The sequence below is a fragment of the Mobula birostris genome, chromosome 11, assembly GCF_030028105.1.
Source record: "Mobula birostris isolate sMobBir1 chromosome 11, sMobBir1.hap1, whole genome shotgun sequence".
Lineage (NCBI taxonomy): Eukaryota > Metazoa > Chordata > Chondrichthyes > Myliobatiformes > Myliobatidae > Mobula > Mobula birostris.
Genome location: NC_092380.1, coordinates 71,596,815 through 71,613,752, shown reverse-complemented (window position 1 = coordinate 71,613,752; position 16,938 = coordinate 71,596,815). Strand labels below are relative to the sequence as shown.

The 16,938-nt window shown below is 38.9% G+C and overlaps 1 protein-coding gene across 21 annotated transcripts in view; it reads right to left on the bottom strand.

The window, feature by feature from the left end:
* plekha7b (pleckstrin homology domain containing, family A member 7b) overlaps positions 1-16,938 on the bottom strand; it is a 424,118-nt gene that overhangs the window by 7,854 nt on the left and 399,326 nt on the right. For all 21 annotated transcript variants that reach the window (XM_072272478.1, XM_072272479.1, XM_072272481.1 and 18 more), the window contains 3 exons: positions 9,306-9,452; positions 6,520-6,653; positions 2,351-2,490 (listed from right to left, as the gene is read on the bottom strand). In XM_072272478.1, the coding sequence (XP_072128579.1) occupies positions 2,351-2,490; positions 6,520-6,653; positions 9,306-9,452 (421 nt within the window). The remainder of the gene's footprint in view (positions 1-2,350; positions 2,491-6,519; positions 6,654-9,305; positions 9,453-16,938) is intronic.

Below are 16,938 nucleotides of genomic sequence, written 5' to 3'. Positions count from 1 at the left end.
GCATGCAAAATTCACTAGTCACTATTTGCAACAATATACACAAATCATTTAAAGCATCAGTGCCAAAATTAAAAATGTTTATATCACTAAAATTGTCACAGTACTGTATAAAATACCTACTGATGAAAACAAAGTTACACAAGCACCAGTAACCATTAGTAATATGCTCACTTGGGCATTCTTCAAATGTAGTCAGTAAATCTCAACAGAATGCCCGAGTGTAAGGGAATTACAATTGCATTCTCATCCAATATCTATAACATTTGGGGTAATAGCTTATAAATTCCTTTAAAATGTAAAATTCTACACAAGCTCTAACTGATTTTATTTTATTGCAGTACATTGGAGCCCTGCTCTGATGTGGCAGCTTGGAATAGGAAACAATTTTTGTTACCAAAATTTTTGTACTACTCATCTCAATCCATCACTCAAATTCCTGAAGATAAGAGATCCATAAAATTCTGCACCTTGACTAAATGCCCCTCACCATATGGAGACTGAAAATTGATACAGCCCTTAGCAATCTTCCAAAACTTCACAAGCATCCAAAAGAGAGTGCCTTTGTAAAGTAACAATAATCGTGAAAGGAAACTGCCTTGGAGGGAGGGAACTCATCAGGAAGAGTTAATATGGGACATGCAAGGCAATAAATTACCTGTGCAAGCAGTTTACATGGGTGTGACATATTTCAACTGAAAGCTAATCTCACTACATCAGAAAAATTTTGTAACAAATTCTGTTGTACAAGTAATCAAAATCAGCATGCAAATATATTTTACAACTATAAAATATAGATTTGAAAGAAAAGAAACAGCAAATTTCAACTGCCTCATTAAAATTAAAACTTCTTTCTCAAAAGTATTAGGGACTCAAATTGTAAAGAAAATGATTTTAGTATCCAACAGTAGATGTAGGACAGTACAGCACGATACAGGTCCTTTGACCACAATGTTGTGCAATCCATCACTGTTATGTTAAAAAAGACAATTACAAATATAACTCATAAATATCAGACTAGAGATGAAATTTACTTGAGGCTGCAAAAGGAGTATTATGTCATATGGGCCATAATGTCATAATCCTAAAGGAATCTGTTGGAGAGGTGGCAAATGGCATTACAGTAAAGACTTTCAAAAGTACTTCAAAGACTTCAATGTATGGGAAAGTATTGCAGAAGCTTTAAGAATAATGAATTTAGGGATGAGTACCAAATTGACTAGCATCTGGTTAGAAAATAAATGCACATTCTTATAGTGATTAGAAATATTTTATGGCAAGTTCCCCATGTATTTTAAGAGCACAGACCTTGAGAGGGCAGTGTGCAGAAACGGACAAGTGATTATAAAGGGCAAATTATAATTCTGAGGTCCAAAGCAAACTGTGTGTGGTTAGTGGCAAGATTTTACAATGTACAGCAACATGACAATGGAATTCAATGAAATGATACGATTAGCATATTGAAGGCAGTGAGACTGACAAAGCAAACAAAAAAATTTGATGGAATAAACCTACTGCTTTATTTCTTCAAAACTGTTCAACTTAAATATATACCAATCAATACCAACTGCTTTGGTCTGATACTATTTTTTAAAATCTTTTCGCCTTTCTGGTTTAAATAAGTCATTGTTAGTTTTAAGAATAACAGATAAATTAACATAAGTTGGTGTGTTCCTTAGTGTTTAGTAGTATAAAGAATCAGTTTATCTTTCACATTACTGGATATTTATAATATAACCATCAGTTACTGCCCATATGGTTTTAATGGTAAACATATCATTGGCTGCAGCAGATGGATTTGATCAATGTGAACGATGCAACTGACTTTGGTGCTGCTCAGGTGAGAATAAAAGAGGGTCAACCAAGAATCTCATGTCAATTATTTACCAAGTGTTTGACTGAGAAATTAAATAACCTGTTCTTATTAAATCAACTCACACCCTCTTAAAGGACAGATGAGACTGCTGCTGGAAGCAATTCTTTTCAGACCTCACTTACATAAAAGAAACTCCTGTAAACACTTTGTATATATAGTTTAAGTCTTAAGTTTTGAATTTTTATTTCAAAATCTAATTCTATCATTGTAATCAAGAAATAGTTGTTAATGTAATATTTGTCCCCATATGAGAGGCATGTTGCTTATGTGGTTCTGTCCATTTCACACTGTTACTGACCAATAATGAATATGCAGAAAACATTCAATAGTTGTTCAGTCTACAATTTTCAGCTCCATTAAGGCATGGGAAAGCTATTGCAAATCTTCTTTCTTAATTGATGATACAGATGAAGTAGACTTTACATTTAAAAACAATTTCTCGGTATTATGTGTCGATATTAGAAGAGGAGGGTTTACCTGCTACTATTTTACTGCGTTGGGATGCTTCAGATGCTAATGCATACGACATGGTGATAATACGTTCCTGCTGCTGCAGTTGTGAGTCTACATCAGCTGTACTTTCTCTGCCGTTAACTCCTGTCTGCACATTCTGGAAACTGATACACAGAAAGAAAAAAAACAATTCTGAGGGTCACATTCAGAATGCAATACAATACTTAACATAGCAGTATCACAGTCACTTCTTGCCATCAACCCAGTCACTGGGGATGAGGGAGTAGGAGGTTTGTTTGCAAAGGCACACCATTTGGTGACAGGAACACAGCAAGTAAAATGGCTGACAAGTGATGTTGATTGGAGTGGAAGTGCCAAGGACCTGGCTGTGGTGGATGAATAGGATAAGGAAAGTTGGAATTGGTAAAGCTGTGGAGTCAAGATTCAAGGACATACTGTTAGGATGAGGGGTCAGCTGGAGATGAGGAGAACTTCTGTTGTGATGAGGGTTGTGAGTATTTCTTTGACAAGGTTCCACATGGAAGGTTAGTTAGGAAGGTTCAATCGTTAGGTATTAATATTGAAGTAGTAAAATGCATTCAGCAGTGGCTGGATGGGAGATGCCAGAGAGTAGTGGTGGATAACTATTTGTCAGATTAGAGGCCGGTGACTAGTGGTGTGCCTCAGGGATCTGCACTGGGTCCAATGTTGTTTGTCATATACATTAATGATCTGGATGATGGGGTGGTAAATTGGATTAGTAAGTATGCAGATGATACTAAGATAGGTGGAGTTGTGGATAATGAAGCAGGTTTTTAAAGCTTGCAGAGAGATTTAGGCCAGTTGGAAGAGTGGGCTGAAAGATGGCAGATGGAGTTTAATGCTGATAAATGTGAGGTGCTACATTTTGGTAGGACTAATCAAAATAGGACATACATGGTAAATGGTAGGGCATTGAAGAATGCAGTAGAACAGAGGGATCTAGGAATAATGGTGCATAGTTCCCTGAAGGTGGAATCTCATGTGAATAGGGTGGTGAAGAAAGCTTTTGGTATGCTGGCCTTTATAAATCAGAGCATTGAGTATAGGAGTTGGGATGTAATGTTGAAATTGTACAAGGCATTGGTGAGGCCAAATTTGGAGTATTGTGTACAGTTCTGGTCACAGAATTATAGGAAAGATGTCAACAAAATAGAGAGAGTACAGAGAAGATTTACCAGAATGTTACCTGGGTTTCATCACCTAAGTTACAGAGAAAGGTTGAACAAGTTGGGTCTTTATTCTTTAGAGCGCAGAAGGTTGAGGGGGGACTTGATAGAGGTATTTAAAATTATGAGGGGGATAGATAGAGTTGACGTGGATAGGCTTTTTCCATTGAGAGTGGGGGAGATTCAAAGGGACATGATTTGAGAGTTAAAGGGCAAAAGTTTAGGGGGAACATGAGGGGGAACTTCTTTACTCAGAGAGTGGTAGCTGTGTGGAACGAGCTTCCAGCAGAAGTGGTTGAGGCAGGTTCGATGTTGCCATTCAAAGTTAAATTGGATAGCTATATGGACAGGAAAGGAATGGAGGGTTATGGGCTGAGTGCAGGTTGGTGGGACTAGGTGAGAGTAAGCGTTCGGTATGGACTAGAAGGGCCGAGATAGCCTGTTTCCGTGTTGTAATTGTTATATGGTTATTTGGAATTCTCCAAACCCAGTAGATTGTGTCGTTTCTATTGAACAAGAACCCAATGGAATATGTCCTACTGCTGAGGACAGTTGGGAAATGAAGTCTCCTCCAGGGTCATATATGTTAGCCATGGGTGTTGCATGTCACACATGAGGCTCCTTAACAAGATAACAGCACATAGCATCACAGGAAAGATACAGGCATGGATAGAATATTGGCAGACTGGCAGGAGGCAAGTAGTGGGAATAAACAGAGCACTTTCTCGTTGACACTGGGACTGCTTCTTTTCATGTTATACACCAATAATTTGGATGACAGAATTGTTGGTTCTGTGTCCAAGTTTGTGGACGATACAAAGAAGGGCAATGTGGCAGACGCAATATCATGTAGGGAAGTGTATGGTCATGTACTTTGGTAGAAGGAATAAAGGCATAGATCAATTTCTGAACAGGGAGAAAATTCAAAAATCAAAGGTTCAAAGGGGCTAGGGAGTCCTCATGCAGGATCCTCCTAAGGTTAACTTGCACTTTGGGTTGGTGGTGCGGAAGGTGAATGCAGTGTTAGCATTCATTTTGAGAAGAGTAGATTATAAAAGCAATGATGTAATACTGAGGGTTTAAGAGGCACTGGGGGAGGGGGAGTTTATAAGGCATTGGGCAGACCGCACTTGGAGTACTGTGATCCATTTTGGGAGCCTTACCTAAGAAAAGATGTGCAGGCATTGGAGAGGGTCCAGAGGAGGTTCACGAGAATGATTCTGGGAATGAATGGGTTAAGGGATGAGAAGTGTTTGATGGACCTGGGTCTGTACTCACTGCAGTTCAGAAGAATGAGAGGAGGATCTCATTGAAACTACTGAATATTGAAAGGCCTAAATAGAGTGGATACGGTGAGGATGTTTCCTTTAGGAGGTTAGTCTAGAACCAGGCATAGAGCCTCAGAATACAAGGATGACCACTTAGAACATAGCTAAGGAGGAATTTCTTTTATCAAAGGATGGTGAATCTGTGGAATTCATTGCCACAGATGGCTGTAGAGGCCAAGTCATTGGGTATTTTTAAAGCGGAGGTGATAGGTTCTTGATTAGTCAGTGCGTCAAAGGTTACACGGAGAAGGCAGGAGAAGGATAATTGAGAGGGATAATAAATCAGCCATAATGTTGGAGCAGACTCGATGGGCTGAATGGCCTAATTTTGCTCCTATCTTTTATTGTTTAATCTGGACAAAAACCTCCCATTTTGAGAGTGAAACAACTGCATCCCAATGTACCTTCTGATACCAAGGAATGTTCACTAAAATACGAAATGTCCCAATGAATCAGACCTCTCAGCCCCATTCAGACTACTAGATTTCTATCCGACTACTCGATTTCACAATCATACTATCATGAATCCCATCCCGAAATATAAGAAGTGGAGATATGGGAGCAGGGGAAGAGGGGTAGATGGGTGGCCCTTTTATTACCTCACATTAATATACTGATTCTAATCTAAACTAGTTAAAAAGCTGAGAGTCAAAACCCCATTCAAGTTATCTGGTATGGACACCGTGAGGTATATCCTTAATAGTTATCAAGCTTGCACAAATACAAACAACTTAATTAGAAAGAGATCAGTGATACTGGAATCATTTATGTTCTGTAGTGTCCAGAATACTTTGGATCAAAGTACAATACTGTTTAACTTGAGAGTAACAGCACAAAATCGTACCTGTTTTTCTAAAATTTCATTTATTTATACATAAACAATCCCATTTATTTTCACAGAATGTCATTCCTTACAGGAACCCATTAATGTCTTTTTGTTAATCGTAGATTCATTGAGGTGTGTAACATAGCAAAAGGCCCTTCAGCCCAACTTGCCCATGCCTACCTACGCTAGTCCCATATGCCTGTTTTTGGCCCATATCCCTCTAAATATTTTCTGTCCACTACCTACCCAAAATATCTTTTAAATGTTCTAACTGTACCTCCTCTGGCAGTTTGTTCCACATACCTACCATGTGAAACACTTGCCCCTTGGATCCCCTTTAAATCAATTCCCTCTCACCTGAAGCCTAGGCCCTCTAATCTTGGGGAAAAGAATAATTACCTACCCTATGTACGCCTCTCATAATTTCATATACTTTTATCAGATCATTTCTCAGTCATTCCAAAGAGTCGTAGCCCATCCATTCCATCTTTATAATTTAATCCTGTTCTCATACCAATATTATTAATAATCTTCCACATATTTATCACAAATATAATGTGATAAAATGCTTCAGCTACATTTCATGATTTAGCATGCCGAGTTTTGGCTTGCACATCAGGAGGAGAAGGAAAATAAGAACAATTGGATGTGATTTTAGGTAGTTAATGATTTTTGGATTTGAAATATTGTAGAATATTGGTTCTATTTAACAGATTTTAAATTGTTCAGTCAGAGCCAGGATTAAATCAAGAGCTTTCTTTAACAGAAGTACTACCTTTGAGTATCTAAAATTAAAAATAAAATGAAAATCATGCATTTATTTACAAGTACCTTGATTTAGCAAGGATGTTTTTGATTTTTTGCACCTTGCGTCTCCTTGCCTCACATTCTTCATAGGTGAGTGGTTCGTCAGGCTCCATTTCAATATAGCGCTCTGGGATTAAAACCATGTCTGGCTTTGATAACTAAAAAGACAAAGAATCAAATTAATAATAATATGGGAGTGCAGACTGAATAGACGAAAACATTCTACTTTTGGAAACAGGTTTAAATATAGTACACCTACTCAAAGTAAAAGTCTCAATTTTCCACCATTCAAAAAGTGTTCAGGGTGAAATTAATTCAAACAAATTAAATACAGTTCCATCTGAGTCACAAATGCTTTGTGAAAATAATCCCTGGTGTGAAAGTGGGTGTTCTAAATTTGAGGCACATTGATTATGTCAAGTTATGTTCTGCAAATGACTTGTTGCAGACAATGGTTTACCAAACTGGGTAAATTTTCCCCTCCCCTTAAATTATTCACTTTGTTAACCATGTAATTCATGTTAAAGAAAAGTAAATCTTGAGAACAGGTACCTTGTATAAATGCTGCATTCATTCTAACCACTAGCCTGTAAACACATTTCTAGAGAAAATAAAATTACTGAGAAACATGTGCACAGTCAGTTACAAATTGAATAAAGTGTTCCAAACTTGTGAAATCTAAGGCCACTGCCTCGGACAGAAAGTATGATTTAGTTTTGCTTAATCTTCAAATTTTTTGTTGATAAAGGTTTGTTTGCAGGTCAGATGATACAAAAAGTTATAAATATTCACAACTAGTACTCCAAAGATAGGATTCCACAGAAACAAACCAGGCCTTTGGACTGAGGGTCATCCTAATAAAGTTTGAAACACAGAACACAGGAAGTGTCTCATAACATTTCCTATAATTTAACAGAGATTCCAGATTGCCAAATATTTAATGCATTGTAGCAGCGGTAGCCAATGCATTCTTTCAGAACGCTCAGAAGAACATGAGCATGTACAGTTACACAGGCATTTGAACTGCTATGCAATTGCCACTAGAGGCAAACTTCTGGAAGGAACTCATGCACTGACACCATTCAAGATAAGGGCAACATTAAATCTTCAGTCAATTCAAACAGAATATCTCATTTAATTCCTCCTCCTCCAACGGGAAGCTGGTATGTGCAAATTGGCTACTGAATTGGCCGCTCCAATTTGCCTACTGAAGCAACAGGTCCACAGCAGATGCCATCGCATTGGCTATTCATTCAACCCTGGAACATCTGGACAGCAGAGATGCATACCTCAAGACGCTCTCTTTTGACTACAACTCAGCATTCAATACCATCATGTCCTCAAATATAATGAATAAACTGCAAGACCTTGACCTCAGTACTTCCTTGTGCAATTGGATCCTTGATTTCCTCACTTGCAGACCCCAGTCAGTTCAGATTAGCAACAATATCTCCTTCACAACCTCCAGCAGCAAAGATGCACCACAAGGCTGTGTGATTAGCCATCCGGTCTAGTCACTTTACATTCATGACGGTGTGGCTGAGCACAGCTCCAATGCCATATTCAAATTTGCTGACAACACTACTGTTGTAGGCCAGATCAAAGGTGGTGATGAATCAGCACAGAGGAGGAGGCTGAGTATCTGGCTGAATGGTGCCATAACAACAATCTCTTACTCAATGTCAGCAAGACCAAGGAGCTGATTATTGACCTCAGGAGGAAGAAACCAGAGGACCATGAGCTTCAAATTCCTCAGTGTTATTGTTTTGGAGGACCTGTACTGGGCCTAGCATGCAAGTGCAATTATGAAGAAACCACGGCAGTTCCTCTACTTAGGAGTTTACGAAGATTTGGCATTTCATTAAAACTTTGACAAACTTCTATGTGCAGTGGAGGGTCTATTGACTGGCTGCATCACAGCCTGGTACAGAAACACCAATGCCCTTGAATAGAAAATCCTGCAAGAATTAGTGGATAGAGGCCAGCCCATCATGGGTAAAGTCCTCCCCACCATGGCTATCACAGGAAAACAGCTTCCATTATCAGGGACCCCCACCACCTAGGGCATGCTCTCTTCTCACTGCTGCCATCAGGAAGGTGGTATAGGAGCTGCAAGACTCACAGCACCATTTCAAAATAGTTACTACCTCTCAACCAACAGGCTTTTGAACTAAAAGGGGATAACTTCATTCAACCTCACTTGCCCTGTGATTGAAACGTTCCCACAACCTACGGACTCACTTTCAAGGATTCTTCATCTCATGTTCTCGATATTTATTGCTTATTCATTTATTATTATTATTATTTCTTTCTTTTTGTATTTCCACACTGATTGAACGCCCTAGTTGGTGCGGTTTTTCATTAATTCTATCAATTTATTGAGTATGCCTGCAAGAAAATGAACCTCAAGGTTGTATGTGGTAACATATATATACACTTTGATAATAAATTTACTTCGAACATTTGAACAACAGTGTTACAGTTAAGAGACAAAACATTCATTGAAAGCTTGTGTTAGGTTTTGTAACTTCAAAACATTAAAGTAATTCAAAGGAAACAAGAGAGCTAGGAATGTGAGTTTAATTTTGTGTTTACTTCAGGCAAGGAGTGCACTTACCACATGCTTAATTAAACTATGTTAACACACACACACACACACACAAGATTACTCAAATATTACTGAAATATTAAATACACAACAGTTTGGAGATGTCCTGAGCTTGGGAAAAAGAGTAGGTAAATCTTCCTTGATTTTTGTTTTAAACACTGGAGATTTGATGTTTGCAAATGATATAATACAGCATTATTACCTCTTTACTAAGATCCAAATTGTAGTCTAGTGGCTCCACATCAGCTTCCATCACCGGCACTGATTTGGTAAATCCGTCCTCAACACCATTATGCTCTTTCACTGCTTTTTCTAACAATTGCATATCAAACTCTTGCTCACGCTTCCACTAAAAGGAAAGAAAACAATCAATTAACACGCTGCTGAAAATTATATACTCAAAATTACATTCCTGGTGTTGGCGATTAAGAGTTCATTATGGTAATTTCAAAGAGCCACCGACTCTCCCCCTTCTTCCAGGCAAGTCTGAAAACCAACCAAGTTATTGTAAACTTGGAGTCAGCTCTGACCTCAGGGTGAGGTTCAATCCATATATCTGCACCAAGACCACCTATTTCCACTAAGGAATGTCTAACTCTGCCCCTAGCTCAGTCACTTGTTGTCAAAATGGCAATTCATGACTTTATTTCCTAAATCTTAACTGGTACACCAGGCTGCTGCCAGCCTTACTATGTAAACCTGAGGTCACCCAAAATTCTGCTGTTTGTTCTATTCCCCTACAGTATTACTTCCATGCTCACTGACCTTCTTCATATCCCAGTCAAGCAACAACTAGAGATCAAAATTCTCAGCAAAAATTTTCAAATACTATCTTTTAAACTTCTTCAGTTTTATTGTTCTATAAATGTTTGGGCTTGTTTGTACACCTCCAAATCTGGCCATAATAATCTCTGAATACAGTTGTTGAGGCACAAGCAATATGTCTTAAGTTGGCAAGATCCTGAGTTCAGGAATTTCCCTCCTAAGCCACTGCACTTTCTTCCTTCTTTTCAAATACATCTTCAAACCTTGCTAAGTTTCTGGTCTACTGCACAATTTAGTAATTTTATATCAAATCTGATAGACAGGACTCCTAGCGGTGCTCTGTTACACAAAAAGGTAAAATACAAATTGATGTTGCTAATGTACACCTTGGATTGAGAAGTCCAGCTATGTTATACTACCAACACAACTTATAATTTGAGGAAACCAGCACAGTTCAAATCAATCCAATATTGGAAAATAGCTTCTTTCCCTTCCTTTCTAGTCCTGATGAAGGGTCTCGGCCCAAAACGTCAGCTGTTTACTCTTTTCCATAGATCCTGCCTGGCCTGCTGTGTTCTTCCAGCACTTTGTAAGCATTTCTTTCCTACATATTGTTAAACATCACTTAGATACATTTGTTTACCATTACAGAGCCTAGAATAATTACTCTTTGTTCAGTTACAGGATGTGGATACAAAAAAGGCTAATATTTCTCATCCGCGTAATTGACCTTGAGAACGTCATGGTGTGCCAACTTTGTGAATCAGTGAAGACCTATGGGCGAAAGTATTCTCAATGTATTTATTCCAGTAATAACAAAGCAGCAAAAATATATTTCCAATTAATGACGATGTGCCATTTCAATAGGAACCTCTTGGTTGTAGTGTTCCTGTACACTGTTGCTCTTGCTCTCTTCTGGATTTATCATAGTGCTCTCAGAGTAGCCCAGGAAAGCACCTGTCATGCACTTTGTAAACACAATAAACACTAAAGGTCAATTGGTTGAAGAAAGAGTGAACACTTAGAGCAGAGAATGTGGTGCAAATCAGGCCAGCAGATTGGTCCTGTATGGAGTTATTTTGAATTGCACACTTACCAACAAGAGGAAAGTATTTCAATTAATTCCTGACTTGTGTCTTACAGGAGTTGAAATAATGTTTTGAGTGAACGTGAAGGACATTAGATACTGGCAGCATGAAATGCAAATAGGTTAAATTTACTGTGAGATCAATGAGAAAGAAAAGTGGTTTGTAGACCAAATGCAATTGTTGGTAATGGAGGGGACATCTGTGAGAGCCAATATAATGACATATATGGAACAAGGATTTACTCCTTCTCAAACTATGGACACAAATTGCCATGATTACTCACGAGCTTGACATAGACAACTTTCTCTTCCATAAGCTCAGATGAACATTTGATCCTTTGTACTCCACATACAAATTGTCTTTGTCCTTCAGCAATTACCCTAGCCAGGATCACTGGAGACTCGGTTGCAGGTGACAAAACGATTGTCAACAACAGGAGTCAGAAGAGTACTAGAGGCGGAGGTCATCTTTCACAATGGGGGAGCAAGCCATTTTAATATTCCAACCAATAGAATACATCTGCACAGGAAGGGATTGTTTTTCCCAAGGAAAACCAGATATATTAACTAATTGTTTTCAGGTAAAATAGGAAAGAACTATTTCCTGTTGACAAGAAGAATAGCTACTCTATAAAGAAAACCCATAGCAGCCAAGAACTGTGTAAGGATCTCAAAGGACACTAACTGACATATTGGCACATAAAGAAGTTTTAAATTGTTAAGAAAGGTTAAGACCATTTGTGCTTCTCTGATAAGCACAATGTCTGGAAATCCTTTAAGGTAGATAGTTGATATTTAAAGGCTCTTGACCAACCTCGTAGGTTCCAAACCTAATACAGGAAATGCGTATTGCTTGTAATCATGGATGAATTTACATGAGAGGTAGTAATGTTCCCAACAGGAGTCTGTTCAGCCCTAACAACAGAAAAATTCTGAATGCAACTGTTAATTCTGAGATGGGATTGCCACTTCAAAGATCTAGATCAAGGAACCATTTTTACTGGGAAAATAATGGAGAGAGAAAGGCAAATGTTTCCAGCATTTACTATTAATTCAGATTTCCAGCTTCTGTTGTATTCTGTATTAGAATTCTATATTTATATCCTTTGTGCAAGGTGTGACTTCAATAACTGAGATACTTTCTCTTGATGCCCATGAACCTTAGTTGTGCCAGGGTTCTTTCATACACAACCACATACTGTCTGTGTGTCAAAAGACAACAATGTCACATTATTTCTGGAGTTTGTTTCTTGGATTCATGTTTGGATCAGAGCTGCAATCAAGTCCACAGGCAAGTGATCTTAGTGAAACCCAGACTGAGCAATGGTCAGTGGATATTGGTAGCTGCTACTTAATGGCACCAATAGCATTTTCCATCATTTTGTTGGCAACTGAGAGCACACCTTTAGAAAGGTAATCATCCAGAATGGATTTGTTCTGCACAGCAAGAAATCAAGCATTCCTTCTTCATTTGTCATCTGTTTGGTTACACAAACACTGAATAATTATGACAGAAAAATTCCATTTAGTTTTGGTATTATTGACAGGTGTTCATTAAACTGACCGATACTGGTTGTTACTGATGGCGACTGGAAGAGATCTCTCTGTTTTTTAGACCATAAGACAAAGGTGCAGATTTAGGCCACTTAGCCTGTCAAGTCTACTCTACCATTCTATCATGGCTGATTTAATTTCTCACAACAACATCCTGCTTTCTCCCCATAATCCTCGACACCCTGACTAACCAAGAACCCATCAACCTCCATTTTAAATATACTCAACAAACTGGCTTCCACAGTCATCCATGGCAAAGAATTCCAGTTTCACCAGCCTCAACTCAATGGACATCCTCTATTCTGAGGCTGTGCCCTCTGGTCCTAGACTCACCCACTATAAAGAAACAAGTTCTCCACATCTATTCTGTCTAAGCCTTTTAATGTTCAATAGGTTGAATGAGATCCCCCCCTCCCCCCATTCTTCTAAACTCCAGCGAGTACAGGCCCAGACCTATCAAATACTCCTCATATGTTAACCCATTCATTCCTGGAATAACTCTCATGAACCTCTTCTGGGCCCTCTCCAATTGCAACACATCTTTTCTTAAATAAAGGGTCTAAAACTGTTCACAACAATCCAACTGCAGTCTGATCAATGACTTATAAAGCCTCAGCATCACATCCTTGCTCTTATATTCTAGTCCTCTCAAAATGAATGCTAACATCATATTTGCTTTCCTTACCACCACCTCAGCTTGTAATTTAACCTTTAGGGAATTCTACACAAGGACTCCGAAGTCCCTTTGCCCCTCTGATTTTTGAACTTTCTCCCCATTTAGAAAATAGACTATGCCTTTATTCCTTCTAACAAAGTTCATGACCATACACTTCTCTGTTATTTTCCATTTGCCACTTCATTGCCCACTCTCCCAATCCGTCCAAGTCCTTCTGCAGATTCTCTCCTTCCTTAACACTACTTGCCCTTCCACCTATCTTCATATTGTCCACAAAGGCCACAAAGCAATCAATTCCTTCATACAAATTGTTGACATATAACATGAAAAGTAGTGGTCTCAATGCTGACCTCTGTGGAAAAACACTAGTCACTCGTAGCCAACCAGAATAGGCTTCCTTTATTCCGACTCTTTGCCTCCTGCCAGTCAGCCAACCTTCTATCTATGCTAGTATCTTTCCTGTAATACCATGGAGTCTTATCTTGTTAAGTATCCTCACGTGTGGCACCTTGTCAAGGACCTTCTGAAAATCCAAGTAAACAAATCCACCGACTCTCTTTTCTCTATCCTTCCTATTATTTCCTCAAAGAAATCCAACAGATTTGACAGGCAATATTTCCTCTTCAGGAAACCAGGTTGTCTTTGGCCTACTTTAGCATGCTCCTGAAACCTCATTCTTAATAATGGACTCCAACTTCCCAACCACTGAAGTCAGGCTAACTGGCCTATAATTTTCTTTCTTCTGCCTCCCTCCCCTCTAAAAGAGTAGAAAGACATTTGCAATTTCACAGCCCTCTGGAAGCATTCCAGAATCAAGTGATTCTTGAAATATCATTGGCTAATGCCTCCACAATCTCATCAGGTAACCTTACAGAACCTAGGGGTATAGTCCACCTAGTCCAGGTGACTTAGCTACCTTCAGAACCTTTCAGCTTCCCAAGCTTAGTAATAGCAATGACATTCACTTCAGCCCCAAGACACTCTCAAAGTTCTGGTACAGTGTCTTTCACTGTGAAGACTGATGCAAAATATTTAAATTCATCTGCCAATTCTTTTTCTCCCATTACGACCGCTTCAGCATCATTTTCTAGTGGTCCAATATCTACTCTTTCATTCTTTATATATCTGAAAATAAAAACATATGCTATCCTCTTTAATATTATTGGCTAGCTTACCTTCATACTTCATCTTTTCTCTCTTTTTTTTAGTTGCCTTCTGTTGGTTTTTAAAAGCTTCCCAACACACTAACTTCCCACTAACTTTTGCTATATTATGTGTCTTTTCCTTTCATTTTATGCTGTGTTTGACTTCCCTTGTTGGCCACAGTTGCCTAATCCTGCTTTTAGAAAACTTATTCATCTTTGGGATGTATCTAGCCTGTGTCTTCTGAACTGCCCCCAGAAACTCCCGCTATTGCTGCTCTGCCCTCATCTCTGCTAGTGTCCCCTTCCAATCAACTTTGTCCAAGTCATCTCTCATGCCTCTAATTCCTATTACTCCACTGTAATACTGATAAATCTGACTTTATCTTCTCCCTCTCAAACTGCAGGGCAAGTTCTTTCACATTATGATCACTGCCTCCTAAGTGTTCCTTCACTTTAAGCTCCCTAATCAAATCTGGTCCATTACACAGCACTAATCCAGGATTGCCTTTTCCCTAGTGTGCTCAATGGCAAGCTGCTCTAAAAAACCATCTTGTAGATATCCTACAAACTGCATATTGAAATCTTCCCTGATGATCATAACATGCCTTTTCTGTTGAAATTTATATCCCTCATCCTGGCAGCTGTTCAGAGGCCTGTATACAACTCCCAAGGGTCCTATTGCCCTTGCTGTTTCAATACTCTTTCCACAGATTCTTGATCTTCCAATCCTGTGTCACTTCATTTTAAGGATTTGATGTCACTTTTTTTTAAACCAGAGTCACCCCACACACTCTGCCTACCTGCCTCTCCTCTCAATACAATATGCATCTTTGGATGTTAAAGCTCCCAACTATGATCTTCTTTCAGCCAAAACTCAGTGGTGCCCACAACGTCATATCAACCAACTTCTAACTGTGCTACAAGATCAGTTACCTTATTCTGTGTATGTGTGCATACAAATATAACACCTTCAGTCCTTTATCCATCACCCTTTTCAATTTTACCCCCCTTTTTACACTTCAACACATTTCATTGTCCACAATTTTGCCCCATCATCTAACTGTCCTTCCTCACTGTCTCAGTACGTACTTGATCGACTTGTATACCAACTGGCCTGCCATCAGCCCTATCACTCTGGTTTCTATCCCCCTGCTACATTAGTTTAAACCCTCCCAACAGTTCTAACATCATCACAATGATATTGGATTTTTGCTTTTAGCACCTTTTTACTCCTCAGGGGATTCTGTAGAATTGAAGAACTACATAAATGGTATGTACAGTTTTGCGACTCACCCGTACCTTGGCCAAAGCACAATGACCACATTTGTGCCATATCAATGATTTGGATGCTAATATAGTAGCTAAGAATAGCAAGTTTACAGATGATACAAAAATCAGTGGCATTCTGGATAATGTGGAAGCCTACAACAGGATACAGACCAGATGGATGTTGGGTGCAGCAAAGCAGATGAAATTTAAACATGCAGATAGTGTACCACACCTTAACTGAGGGAACAACACATGTGGTCATAGGCATATGTCAATGTAAGTGGCACAACTAGTTAGTTTCCAATGAACACACAAGTTAGCAGTGTTATGAGTAGCAGAAAAAAGATGTCCAAGATGAAAGCAAGATATACAGTGTCTTGTAAAAGTATTCAGCCTCCTCCAACCCTTTATTCACGTAAATATTACAACCAGGGATTTTGATCAATATAACTGAATTTTGTTTTATGTATGAATCACAAGCTCCTTTTTCATAGAAGGATATGGCGAGAGGGCAGGTGTATGGAGTTGAATGATCAGCCATGATGGAGTGGTGGAGCAGACTCGATGGACTGAATGGCCTAATTCTGCTCCTATGTCTTACGGTCTATTCTAAAAACACTAAAAATTGTTAAGCAAGAAAAACTAAATATTCAAAAACTGAAATGTCAGCAGTTCAAAAGTCTTCATCCCCCTTTGCTCAGTATTTAGTTGAACCACCTCCCGCAGCTACTAAACCCAGTGTACTTTTTGGATAAGTCTCTATTAGCTTTGCACAATGTGATGGAGCAAGATCTGCCCATTCCTCCTCGCAAAATTGCTCAACTGTACCAGGTTATTTGGGAAATGGTAGTGGACAGCAATCTTGAGGTCTTGTCAGAGATATTCAATTGGGTTAATGTCAGCACTCTGACTCAGTCACTTAAGGACATCAGTTTTCTATATTTGAAGTCACTTCATGGTTGGTCTAGCAAAGTGCTTTGGGTTGTTGCCCTGCTGAAAGGGGAATTCCTCCCAGTTTAAGCTTGCTGGCAGAGGCTACCAGGGTTTTATTCAGGATCTTTCTGTATTTAGCAGCATTCATCTTCCCGTTAATCCTGACCAGATTTCCAGTCCCTGCTGCTGAAAAGCATCCCTATAGCATGAAGCTACATCCACCAAACTTTACAGTAGGGATGGTGTTACCTGGCTGATGGGTAGTATTAGATTTATGCAAGATGTACCACTTAGTGGTGAGGCCAAAATGTTCCACTTTAGTCTCATCCAATCATATGACCTTCGTCCACATCTTTACAGTATCTTCTAAGTGATGCTTTACAAAGTCTTTATGGGCAAGGATATG